A 14,365-nucleotide genomic window follows, 5' to 3' on the forward strand; every position below is an offset into this window, starting at 1 on the left:
TTTTAGTATCACCTTCCTATAAACATTTGTTGACACATTTTAAAGTCTCATTCAAAGAGTAGGTAATTTTAAGGACCATTTAAAAAATAAGACCTTTTCATTTTGGCCAATTAGAAAGATTCCATGTTTCAAAGGGATTGCTAGTTCAGTCAATGGATTTGATTTCTTCATCTTTGTTAATTCAGAAATGTCTTTCATGGTTTGGCAAATCATTGGCCCAAACCCACCTTCAATGCCTAATAACATTTCCATATTATACTGAGGCAATATTAATTCTGTATTTTTACTTCTCAAGTAGGTATTGAAAAATATGTTTTGTTATAGACTAATATTGTATTACAGAGTTTGCTTTGATTGTATGATTGTTTTCTCAGAAAATGAAGTTCAGCTTATAGCCAGACTAATACTCAGGGATATATTTTAAATCAAAGCACAGATTTGACCATTAGCAAAACCAAAAATAGTAGCTTGGGGCACAACTTATCAAGAATGTATTTATGTCATGATAGCATGAATAAAGTATAATTTTATGATACTTTGATTCAGTGTTATGCTGCAACAGAACCAAAAACAAGATGGTAGTGTATGAAGCTGAATATATCTTTGTGCAGGAGGTGCATAACACAGTATGCATGAGTCAGGAGCTTGCTCGCAGATGTTTGTGGCTCTATCGAGCTTGTGCGCCAACTGGCAGCCAATCACAAGATCCTCCTTCACCTGGTGAAACAGAGCTCAGACGCAGACTGGAAGCGCTGCACAAAGATCTCAAGGTTGGATAATTCATATAACTTGTATTCTCAATGCTGACACACTTCTTTACACAGCATATTTATTTAGTTGTTGTCCTTCATTCTTAGACTCAACTAAATGAAAAACACATCCTGCGTATACCAGTTCGCTGGGTTGAAGGGGGTTTGAACCTTGATCTTCCAGATCATGCACAGTATGTTACAGAAGTCACGTCACAATTAGGTAAACATCTTCGGGCTCTGGTGGACAACATCATAGAAGAGGATCAAGCCAAAGTGAGTGCAACATATGATATTATACCAGACAGTAAAATTACTGCACATTTATCCTTTTGCTGTGCCATTTACATTCACTATATCCTGACACTAGTATACCAGTTATTTTGATTACTCTTCATGGGCTATGCTTTTGTATATTAAGTATTAAGTGTTGTATGGGACCACTATGCTACAAGCCAGAAGGTCATGGGTTCAAGTCCCGATGAGGTAATTGGATTTTTTTCAATTGACCTAATCCTTCCAGCTGCACTATGGCCCTGGGGTCGACTCAGCCTCTAACAGAAATGAATACCAGGAATATTCTTGAAATATTCCTGGGGGTAAAGGGCAGCCAGCGCATAGGGCTGACAAAGTTGCCGCCATCTGTGTGCCAATTGTCTAGAAAATATGGGAACCTCAACATCTCACAACCCTATGTGCCACCACGGCCTGTTACAGGGATACCTTAAATTACTTACTTTACTTACTTACTGTTGTATGGGACATTTGATTTTATTTAATTTTACTTTGTCTGATGTGGTAAAGATGTATGTCAATAAATGACATAAACTCTGTCCCAAGTGCAAACAATATATTATATGTTCTTGATCTTGCTCTCCTCTACACTACATGTTTTGGCCTCAAACGACCATCATCAGGTGTATACACTCACGTTGCTGTTACACTGCACTTAGTTAAAATTTAAAATTTATGTCATTTATCATGTAGAGTGCAACAGGATGGTTAAATATAATAATGTATGTCAATATTTATATGAGACAGATTCTCTCTTGCAGAGTGTGTTGAAGTCAAGTTATGGGATTGACAGCAGATTGTTCCAAGAGCTGATGGAGCAGACAAGTTTCTGTCAGAGAGCAGCACAGTGTAGCATCAACAGGGAGGCTGTTCTGCAGGAAATTAAAAGGTTTTCAGTTAGTTAATGTTTATGTAATTGTATTGACATCATCTTCATTCCTGAGGAATAAAGTCAAATTTCAGCTAATTACCTACAAGTTAGAACATGATTGTTCCACATATTTAACCTTCTGAGTCTGAAATGCATTTAAATAACACTTAAATATTCAATTCCTGGCAAAGCCAATAATTTAAGGCTGCTTACAGAAACAGTTGCTGTTTATTCTGATAATTATATGAAATCATAAATACACTCTTTGGGAAAAATTATGAGGATTTTAATTTTAAATTAGGTGGTATATATGGGATAACTATCATGCTTTAAAATGCTAAATTTGGAGAGAGCAAGCCAATTAATTGACTTCATGGAAAGAAGACATATAATTCACAATTAAGAGTTTCTTTTATCACTGGTTTCAGTTCGTAAGGTCTCAGTACAGTTATCCTAATTCTTAATTACTTTCAATTACTGTGTATGTTCACATTCTAAGAACAACTCTTGCTTTGTTGATAGAAAACACAAAATATGACTAAAATTAATAACAGTTGTGAATATAGAAATTATAGTATCAGGACCTGTATATCAGAGATGTAAAATGTTACAATATAATGCAGACAGTGTTGAAGATCACAAAGGATATTTTATAATGTTATAGCTGTGTTAGATAATCTCTCATTAGTTTTTACTTGTGCTTTTATTGCCCAGTATATTATGAACTTGTTTATTCTCTAACAGATTTGTGAAATTACAGTAGACTTCATTGTGTAAGTGCTTAGGAGTTGCTGTGTGAAGAACCAGCCATTTATTAGCAATTGTCAACATAATGATTAACAATGAAAATTATAAATCAGGTACACTTCTTATGTATGTTAACAGCTATGTGATAGGAGAATCCCAGCATCCATTAGTAGTACATGGGCCTCAAGGTTGTGGGAAAACCACTCTGATAGCCAGAGCTGCCCAGTGCTGTCACACATGGCAACCTGAAGCACTTCTTCTTCTAAGATTTGTTTCTGTATCAGCCCAGAGTCACACTACAGAGCAATTATTAAGAACTATTTTGGACCAATGCTCAGTTTTGACATATGGACAGCAATCATGGGCTGTACATGTAAGTAGCTATACAATGGATTATGCATGTCACTTGTATGAAGTGATCAAAAAGTCCTAAATATTTTCGTTGCTTGACAATGCCTTCACATCACCTACACAGCTTGTGGCATAGTGTTTAAGAACAAGATGACTCTACCTATACTCTGCCTTCATCTTTGATATTAAATTTTAAACATGACATTAGATAAAGTGAAAACTGCATAGGATTAAACTAGAAGCAATCACGACCTCTTTCACACTATTTATTTTTATAATGAGTGTTATTTTAATGCCTTCGTAACTGGACCTAAGATTAAAGAAAAATTAAATTACTGAAGCTCCTAATTTTGATATTATGCTTAAAACTAATATGAGATTACATAACATGAATGTTAATAGTATTGGTTCATCACAGTTTCAGAGAATTTTATGAAGAGAAACTGGTGAAATATTTGCAGTGAAAACTTGAAAAAATAAATATTTGAATTAACAAGATGTTCAGTTTTATAAAATGCTTTATATTTTCTATTGAGTCAGTGAGTGTGAATGGAAGTATATTGCAATTATTTACACATTATATGAATTATATTTCATTAGAATTTCAGTTTTAGAAATGGTGGCTGAATTCCCATAGCGCATATTTGCAATGTGTTTCAAACAATAACAATATTTGAGTGTACTCTTATGTACCAAAATTAAAGCTTTTGTTTAAGTTCAAAGTGACACTTGACTACTGTAGTGACATATCATTTTCAGTGCTACGTTGACAAAGTTCAGCATTCACTATTACAATATTTATACTTTTTGGAAATATAAATATTATTTATATCATAATGGGATCATGACTGAAAATTTAGTAATTTACAGTTTTCTGTTTGCTGTCATTAACTGGGGATATCTTATATGTTAATATGTTATATATATGCATTACATAAATTCTAAATGATAACATCTTATTATCTTTTAGAACATACAGAGCTATACAGAATTGCTGCCACGTTTGCTGGCCGCATCTTGTCTCCATCGTCCTCAGATCATCATGATTGATGGTATAGATCAGGTAAACTTACCTTTATAAACATATGCATAATATGAGGCTGGAGAAAATTACACAGTGAGAAGCATCATAACTTCTACTTCTCCCCAACTACAATTAGAAAGACCAAGTCAAGGAGGATGAGATGGGCAGGGCATGTAGTGTGAATGGGGGAGAAGAGGAATGCATATAAGATAGTGGTGGGAAAGCCAGCAGGAAAGAGACCACTTGGAATACCTGGATGTAGATGAGAAAATAATGTTAAAATTGTTCTTAGAGAAATAGGATGTGGGATATGGACTGCATTCATCTGGCTCAGGACACAGATCAGTGGCAGGTTCTTGTGTACATGGTAATGAACCTTTGGGTTCCTTGAAATTTTGGGAATTTCTTCAATGGCTGAGTGACTGTTGGCTTCTCAAGAACTCAGCTTCATGGAGTTAGTTAATTAGTGTGTTTGTTAGTTATTTCCATAACACACCTGGTGACCAGATTGTAACTAGGGAGTTTTAACTTGTAATGTTATTAGTACTGAAAAAATATTTATCTTTAGAGCTATGTCTGCTGAAATATTCTAGTAAAAGATGTTTAAAAATATACAGCTAAATTGTTTAGTGTTATTATTTATTATTTAAGAAATCATACGCTCTTTCTATGACCACCTCTGTGGTCTAGTGGTCAGAGTTCCTGGTTCGATTCCTGGGGCTACCAGATTTTCTGAGAAATAGTGGGTCTGGAAGAGGGTTCACTCAGCCTCGTGAGGATAATTGAGGAGGTACTTGAATGAAAAAATAGTGGCTGCGTTCTAGAAAACCGAGATTAATTGCTGTGGGAATCTGTTGCGCTGACCACATGACACCTTCTGTCCGTAAAAGTTGGCACTAAATTCTCCAACAACTGACAGTCGCTCGGTGGTATAGTTTTCTTGCGGACTAAAGCCACAGAGCTTTTTATGCTGTTTCTATTTTATTTTGAAATTTCTTCCCTCCTAGTATCATCATTTGTCATCCTTCCCAGTAACTGGCCTAGTTAGCCTGTTACAGCTATTACAAAACAAAATCTTTTCATCTTATTTGATGTTTTCCTTGTTGTTTCTGTTCAGTGATACTTCATAATTTTATTTTTATGGCCATAACTCATTTTAACAACACATTCTTAAATTTTTGTATATATTTATTGAGAAAAAAACAATCATTTATTTTTCTAATTTGTAACAGGTGAAGGAGTACGGAACACAGAATCTGGATTGGCTGCCAGTTAAACTCCCTGAAAACGTAAAAATTATTTTCTCAGTGGCTGATGACAGCCATGTATTTGCTGAGATTAAGAAGAAAATTACAGATTCAGCCGCTCTTATAGCAGTGAGTACTATCCTCTGTTACGTTCTCATGTATATATCAAGAAGCTGAAGGAATCATATTTTGTGGTTTAATGATCCATACACTAGCATAATCAGCCATGTCAGCATGAGTGCCTCTGAAAATGTAGCAAAATAAATTGTTTTGAATATTTCTCTTACCCCCATTCTATCTTACTTTTAATTTTGCAGAGCATTTCTCAGTTAATGAACTTATAGTCTTGTTTTCCAACTATAATGCAACAATATTAATTCAACAACATTAATTCCCACTTATTTCATTAAATGTTCGTTAAGTGTTTAAAATTTTGAATTAATGTTGTTCAATTAATATTGCTGAATATAAATGGAAAACAAGACTATAAGTCATACCTCAGTGCAACAGGATGCTGAAATATAATATTATGAATCAGTTAATGAATTTTGCTCTTATAGGAATTATAAAGTATGACAATAAAATTCACAGTACAGACTATAAATTCACGCTTACAGAAATTTAAGTTAAATATGAAAACTCTTCTAAACCCAGAATGCAGAAGAAAATAATAAATCCAGTTGAAAGAATTTCTTAAAATAAATTATTGTTTGTTAAGTCAAGGAGCTCAGCTCTGCAGGCTCAGAGTCCAATCGTAACATAGAGTATTGGAAAAATAAAAATCCAGGTTTCAAGAAGCTTGAATAAATAAACATATTTCATGAAAATGGTGACAACTAATAACAGAGAGACTGTTATTGGCAGATCCACCTACTAGCAGAATTAGTACTGCTTGCATTAAGAGTGTGCTGTGCTCTCTTGGTCACTGTGTCACCATAATCTCACACAGCATTATAATGATTTTATTGTATTTAGGGGAATTCATGTTTCACATGTGCATGTGTTGGTCATGTAGCATAATATGTAGCAGGCTGTTGGCTAGCCTCTACACATGCATCAGTGGCATAGGGAGATGGCTTGTAGTGTGGTTGCTATTTTCTAGTAAGCGAAGTTAAAATTTTTAAGTTTTTTAATGATTATTTTTATGTACCTTTTATATTTGTGATGTCTAAGAAGCTGTGTTTTTGTTACAACTGTGGACCACAGGAGTGTCTTTAGAAAAACCTCCACTTGCTGCAGGGAACTAAACAACAAATAACTATTACAGAATTTCACAAGATACATACATTTAGAGCACATTCTTTGTGTGTCAGAGGGGTTGATTGATTGATTGATTGATTGATTGATTGATTTATTTAACATCCATAACTGTTACATTATGTACAATTGGACAAGTCAGTTTTTAAAAAAATATATGAGATTAAACATCACATCAAATGACTAATAATATAAAAAACCATAGAAAAATAACATAATAAGTCCTTTAAATATGATAAAACAGTGGATGAGTATAATAAGGCAACAAAAGCTAAACTATAAATTACATGCAATAGCTAAAATAAATTACCTAAGTATCTTTGTTCTATTATTAAGCTAATTCTTGTAAAAATATTCTTGAAGGGAATAAAAAGCTTTGCACAACAAGTAATCCTTTAATTGACGCTTAAAAACCTTGAACTCTTGAATACTTCTTATTTGAGAGGGCAAGTTATTATACAATCTTATTCCCATGTTAATCACACTCCTTTTACAACGTGAGGTGTTACATGGTTGGACATACAAATTCTGCTTATGTACTGTGTTATAACCGTGCACATCTGAATACGAGATGTTATATATCCTATTTTTCCTTAAAAAACACAACGTCTCAAAGATATACAATGAAGTTAAGGTTAAAATTTTAAATTCACCAAAAAATTCTCTACACGATATCCTGTTATTGACTCTTTTGATCAGTCTTAAACATTTTTTTTGGATTTTAAATACAGTTTGAATGTCCTTTTGACCACAGCCCCAAAAAATAATACCATATCTCAATAAAGATTCAAATTTCGCAAAATACACACTTCTCAAAATTGGAAGACTGACCAAATCTCGTAAGGATTTGATAAGATAGATGGTTTTGTTTAATTTTTGAACTAAATGGTGAATGTGAGAGGACCAACTTAAATTCTCTGTAATATATATACCTAAAAATTTTAAATTAGCTGTGTATGTTATTTTCTTATTATTCAAATAAAGTTCCGGTTTATCAATTTGACGGGGACCACGTCCCTGAAAAAAGAGTGCTTTTGTCTTTTCAATATTAATAATAAGATGATTTACCGCGAACCAATTTTCTAATTGATGCATAGAAACTATAGTTTTATCATTTAAAGATTTAAGATTTTTGTCAATAATTAGTATATTGGTGTCATCTGCAAATAAAACAACTTTCGCTTCATGAACAGCTTTAGGCAAATCGTTTATAAACATTAAAAACAAAAGAGGTCCCAGAACCGAACCCTGAGGAACACCGTACTTTATTTCCTTACACGAAGAGGAGAATGATTTTTGATTTGGAGACTTGGCATCAACATGGTCAATTTCTACAAACTGGGATCTACCCGTAAGATATGATCTCATCAAAGAGAGTGAAATTCCTCTAAACCCATAAAGTTCCAATTTAGCCAACAGTAATTTGTGGTTTATCACATCAAAAGCCTTGGAAAGATCCAAAAAAATACCCAAAGCAAAAAACTTATTGTCTAATGCTTTCTGAACATCCTCAATAAATGATTGCAGTGCTGTATGAGTTGATTTATTTTGTCTAAAGCCATTTTGGGCATCAGATATCAAATTATGTTTATTTAAGAAATTCACTACTCTGTTATATATTAATGTTTCAAAGATTTTAGAAAAAACAGGTAATAGTGAAATAGGTCTATAATTAGATAATTCTTGAATTCGTCCTCTCTTATGAATAGGGCGAACTTTGGCAATCTTCATCTGATCAGGAAAAATTCCAGTACAAAGAGACAAATTAAAAATAAATGTTAAAGGTTTACAAATAGGTTGAATACTAAATTTTACTAACTTTTCTGGGATTTCGTCATAGCCCGCGGAGAGTTTACCTTTTAGTTTACTAGTCACACTAAGTACCTCATTTTCTGTAATTGGTACGAAAAAAATCGATTTAGAAAATGGAGTAACTTTACATGCTTGGTCATACTTAGGTTTTTGATCATTTAATTGGTTTACCATTTTTCCTGCAATTTCAACAAAAAAAGAATTAAAATGACCGGGAGTGAGGAGGGGGTCTAAGTCAGTCATGGAGTCCACATCCGAGGTTTTATAATTTATTTTAAAAGCTTTCCCTGATTCAAAGTTTATAATTTGCCATAACGCTTTAGAGCGGTTTGTTGATTTTTGGATGAATCTGTCGTTTTCTTTTTTACGAGCATCTGCTAACACGTTCTTATAAATTTTTTGATACTTTTTTATATAGTTCAAAGAATGCCTAGGAAGAATCAACTTTTTCTTTAAGTAACATAGAAATTGAAGCCGCTGTCTAGAAACTTTTATCCCTTTAGTAATCCATCTGGATTTGATGTTTTTTACATTTACAACTTTTTTTATATGAAACATGTTCAGGAAAAGGTCCCGATACTTGTCTAAAAAAAGACTATAAGCTTTGTTTACATCAGTTTGGTGATAAACCTCGTCCCAGACTTCCCTTGTTAACCTCAAGTTAAATAAGTCGATATTTCTTTTAGAGAAAACTCTTCTTTTGGTTTTTTCAGAGAAAGGAACATGAGAATTTTCTACAACTATGTTCATAACTAGCGCAAAATGATCCGAGTAGCCCATTTCGACAACATTTGTTGAAGTAGGATAAAATACTTTATTTCTAATCATTACATCAATTAGAGAACACGAGTTAGATGAAACTCTCGTAGGAGATTGAACCGTATTTAATAAGTTATTTGAGAGCAACAGATTTAATAGAGTCTTTTGAAGTGAACTCTTTTGGAGTAAGTTTATATTCCAGTCCCCACATATTACTAACAAGCAACCTTTGTTTAGTACCCTATTTATAGCCTCATCAATTTGATTGAAGAACATTTTTACGTCACTATTTGGAGATCTGTATACACAGATTACAATGATTTTAAATTTCACTATTTCAATAGCTGATATTTCCAGTGTTTTTTCTATACCAAAGTTTTTTAATGAAGAAACCTCTCTGATCTTAATTGATTTGGAAACAAATATACAAGAACCACCATGCTTATCATTTATTCTACAAAAACTATCCGCAAGTTTATATTGATCAATATTTAGATGCAAGATTTGATCACTTAAAAGCCAGTGCTCCGAAAAGCATAAAATATCTGGCTTTTTGGGCCACTGCGAGAGCAGTGCATTTAATTCTAGTAATTTGTTGCTCAGACTTTGTACATTGTGGTGAAGAATACTCAAATACTGAGTTAAATTTGAACTTTCTTTAGGGGGATGGAAAGTTGACTTAAATGGATGATCTACCATAAAAAATCTTTATTTCGTTTAAGGGGGTGTCGTCGAGTTCTCTTTGCTGGTGCGCCCGTCATTTCTTGGTTGACTGAGTCCTTATCAGTTCGTTGGATTTTTGACTCATCCCATGTACCATCTTGGAGAACACTCATATTTGAACAAGAACTATCTTGAGAGTCAAGAGCTGACTGAACATAATTCCACTCACTTGATTTAATACATTGATCATTAGTTCTTTGAATCTCTATGACTCCACTCACACTATCTTGAACAATCATCTTTTTTACACTTGCGCTTGCCTGAGAAACCAAAGCTGATTTCGCATAATCACATTCACTCGATTTAATACACTGAACACCTTTTTCATTAATCTTAGAGATACTATTACAATCCAGATCCTCTTCCTTCCACATTAAAGTAATAGGAGATTTTCTCTTTACTTTGAACAAATTACTTAAAACAGAGATGATGTCACTTGCTGTCTGCTCTTTACCATGAGTATTTAGGTGAAATCCCTGTCTTGTGAATAAATCCCTATCCATGTCCATGCTGACCTCAAAAAGATTTTGATGAGCCTTCTTTAATTTATCAAGCTTCCTATTAAAAGTTTTTACTTCTTCATTGATGCATGAATTAGATGCTAAGTCATATCTATGTGGAACTTTTAAAACAATAACATTTGTATGTTGATGACAACTTATAAACTCATGTAGTGAACGAATACCAATATTAGTTTCATTTCTCCCAACGTCATTTGTACCTCCCCAAATTATACAGGCGTCTTTCTTTGTTAATTCTTTCAAGTCCGAGCTTACACTATTTGTCAATTTTTCCAATGTTGATCCAGGTTTTATTACCCCTTGTATCTCAAATTCTTGATTTAACCTATGCTTCAACTCAGTTGCCAGTCCACGTGCATGGCTATCACCTAGTATTCTTATTTTATGTTTCACCCTTTTTGAATTATCACTATTTATATTTACATTTTTTACATTTTTCATTCCCAACTTCATACGGTATACTTCGATGTCCTGACCCGTCTTTGACAATACGTTATATTGAATTTTGGGGTTATGAACGTCAACTGACACTCTTTCCTCTTGCAAAATCTTGATTACTTGCTGTGCTGATTTTAACTCCATTGTAACCATTTTTAAATAGTCATTCAATTTATTACAATTTGCACAACAATTTAATTCACTTTCACAAGTATTTTGATCCAAATATCGAGAGACACAATCAACGACTACATCGATGGCCGCCATCATTCTGCTTGGTTATTTCTGATAACTGGTAGTTCATAATATTTCGGTAATTATTTTAACTGTTCTGAAATAATATTCCTGAAGATATCCCCATTTACATTCTTAGTCATTCCACAACACCAATTTGTCGCTCATTATCAGCGAAGCAGAGGAAGGTTGAACAGCATGTGAGTGTATCTTTTAACACCTCAGTTTCTTGGTTCCTTGTTGTCTCTTTGACCATATAAAATAAAAAATTTCATGTTAGCAATAAATATGAAGAAATTTTATCCACAGCATATCATTTGATTCCCTTCATTATCATGATCATATGGATTTATAACTCCTTTTGATAGTACAGTTCACACATTCTCTTTGTGATATCATAGCTGAGTTTGTTTTACTTGATGATTATTGTCCTCTGGGATGTGTATTCTGGTAGATGTTTATTAAAGCATTAGTAAACATGCAGCAAATTACATGGTGCCTCATCTTCATAGTCACTGCAATGAGAATGTCAAGTATTACTCTGTTTTATGGCTTAAGAACAGTCTATGAATGAATTCCTTATTTGTTCCAATTTTCTTTATGTGTTAGTATTCATTCATACATCTCAGAGACTTAATGTTCTGTCCTGTCACATTTGAAATATCTGACTAAGCTGCAAGGACTCTTTATCTTCGCATTTGCTTGAACAAAGCAATTTAGTATTACACATATGTTTTGTTGCAGATGCCTGCCCTAGGTAAGTTGGAGGCCGAGTCAATTCTGATGGCATCTGTGATGCAGTACAATCACAGTGTAAGCAGCCGTGTCCAGGACTGTGTACGCTCCTCAGTTCAAGATTGTACTTTCCCCCTGTATGTGAAGGTATTAATATTATGATGGAATTTAGTAAAATCTAGTCAGGGGTGTAGTTCTAAAAATAAAAATGCCAGGGCAGTTTGGTATGCAGATTCAGATTGAAGGAAGTTATGATATGAGATCATTTTCCATTTTACTTAATTACACATTTAAATGTGGAAGTGAATGACAAACATCTCAAACAGTATATATACTTAAAGAGGATGATGCTTCCACCTCAGAAGTGGGAAGTCAAATTAACTGTAAAAACTTTTGCTTTCACATCAGTGTTTAATTAACTGTAAAAACTTTTGCTTTCACATCAGTGTTTAAAATAAGTGCCAGAGTGGCACCCCAAAACACAAAGGGCCCCCTGGGTGCCACCCTGGCCCAACTACAACCCTGAGTCTAATTGTTTAGACTGAGATAAACAATTTCTTTTGCATGTGAATCATAACAGTGATTTGTGATCAGCTAAACACGAATACCATCTGACCCACTATCCACAGATTCAAAGATGTGTCCTCTAATAAATGATGATGAAGGCAGTGGAGGAATTGTTGTTGTTGTTGTTGTTGTTGTTATTATTATTGTAGCAAGGCCACCCAATGGAAGCAAGCAGCAATTGTTCCTGTTCTTAAAAAAGGGCAAAAGCACCTCTGTTAGTAACTATAGGGCTATATCCCTACTGAGTAATTTTTCTAAAATATTGTCGCATGTTGGGTGTATAACGCGACAAATAACTTCACGCCGTATTGAATATAGCGAATTTTATTTCACATTCGCTCTTACAATCACACAATTTCCAGATTCACAATTACTGCCATCGGCAGTATCACAAATGCTACACTGCAAATGCTGGTAACCCGTAAATGCTGCCTTGAGAACTAACTCGTAGGCTTGCTCAGAACTCACTCGGAACTAACCTTGAATAGCCTTCGCTGCTCCTTATGTAGCCTCATTCCGGACAACACAGAAAACGGCCACGTAATAGGCATCATTGTTGTCTAGTGCCGTGTTGCTAGCAACGCTGTCCAGAGTTGTTTACTGCTACCTAGCAACCACGGTATCCCTTGGTGATGTCACCGCTGTTGACTTGCGTTGCATAGCTACAAGGATGCTGGGACTCGGCTAACTTCGGCTCCACTTGGCTCACTTCGGCTCCGCTCGGCGCGTCAGCTCCTGGGGGGGGGCATCCAGCTAGCGCGACATGTCACACTGCTCCCTCCTTTCCCGAATAGCCTAATGGTGCACCCCTGTTCCTTTTCCTTCCCGTAGCTGTGTGTGCTTGCAGTGTCTCCTGTTTAGGTTACTCTTCTTGCAGCGACTATTCTTCATCCGTTACATCTGCTCCCCTCTTAAGACAAAGCTTGTCTCGAGCGGTTACCTTTTAACTTGCCAGAAGATCACATTCATCCATCGCTTTCTCCCATGGCACATTCACTCCCTCTGAGGAGGCTAGTTCTTCTATTTTACCGGCTCCTCTTCTGTGCCCTGCTTCCAGCAGAGGTTTGTGGCCCTTTGTTTTAATCGTTTCTATCCTCAAGCCCATTACAGCTTTTCGCTTGCTCTGGAGGAGTTAAAATTGCATACTTTACATACTAGAAGACATTGCCTCGACGCGCTCTTTCTTACTCAAGTTTTCTTTGGTTTGAAATTCTGCCCTTCTGTTCTGGAAATTGTTGGTCTCCAAGTTCCTGCTCGGTATATCAGAGACTTTGCATTGTTCAGTGTTTGCCCCTCATGTAAAAATTGTCCCTCTGCTAGATATGCAGCAGCTGCTAATATTGTTTACAGAGCTGTTGACGTATTCAGAGCCAGGAAAGTTCTCCCCAAACAATTTTTAAATATAGTATAGTTGTTAGTATTATTATTTGCATGAATATAAAAAACAATTGAACTGAATTATTATTATCCTCTCTGAATATTTATACTTTTCATTTCACAATTAAATATTTTTACATTTCATTTCTCAGTTCTCAATAACAACTTAGATTTATGTTAATGAAATTATTATTATTATTATTATTATTGTTGTTGTTTTTGTTGTTGTTTGTTTACTTGTCTGCATTAATGTGTTTTTCCTCCAGTACTTGCCTGTAATTTGTTTTTGACTTTATGTTGTGCTTGTCCATAATGCAATTACCCGTATGTACACTGCACTTGTGTGTAACTGGATTTCGCTGCTGCTGACTCGACACATAAATAATAAAGACTTGAACTGAATTGAATTGAATTATATCACGAGATAACCAAATACTTCGTTGGACAGGTACACACGTAAGTAGCCAGTTAATAATTTGCCTAATTATCTGTTAAGTTATGTTGGTAGTTGGCTCTTTCTTATTCTTGTGATGTGGCGAGACTTCGTCTCTTGGTACTTAAGCCTCAAGTATACCAGACCCGGAGAGTAGAAGAGAGACTGGATCAGCGGTGGAATGATAATTGGCAGAGAATTATCGAAGTACTGGGAGAAGAAACTG

General features: G+C 34.7%; 1 protein-coding gene across 4 annotated transcripts in view; it reads left to right on the plus strand.

The window, feature by feature from the left end:
- LOC111868703 (NACHT and WD repeat domain-containing protein 2) overlaps positions 1-14,365 on the plus strand; it is a 79,980-nt gene that overhangs the window by 27,871 nt on the left and 37,744 nt on the right. For all 4 annotated transcript variants that reach the window (XM_033753143.1, XM_023859605.2, XM_023859606.2 and 1 more), the window contains 7 exons: positions 612-770; positions 858-1,025; positions 1,805-1,932; positions 2,800-3,034; positions 3,983-4,075; positions 5,269-5,412; positions 11,772-11,909. In XM_033753143.1, the coding sequence (XP_033609034.1) occupies positions 612-770; positions 858-1,025; positions 1,805-1,932; positions 2,800-3,034; positions 3,983-4,075; positions 5,269-5,412; positions 11,772-11,909 (1,065 nt within the window). The remainder of the gene's footprint in view (positions 1-611; positions 771-857; positions 1,026-1,804; positions 1,933-2,799; positions 3,035-3,982; positions 4,076-5,268; positions 5,413-11,771; positions 11,910-14,365) is intronic.

The sequence above is a fragment of the Cryptotermes secundus genome, unplaced genomic scaffold, assembly GCF_002891405.2.
Source record: "Cryptotermes secundus unplaced genomic scaffold, Csec_1.0 scaffold1359, whole genome shotgun sequence".
NCBI classification, from domain to species: domain Eukaryota; kingdom Metazoa; phylum Arthropoda; class Insecta; order Blattodea; family Kalotermitidae; genus Cryptotermes; species Cryptotermes secundus.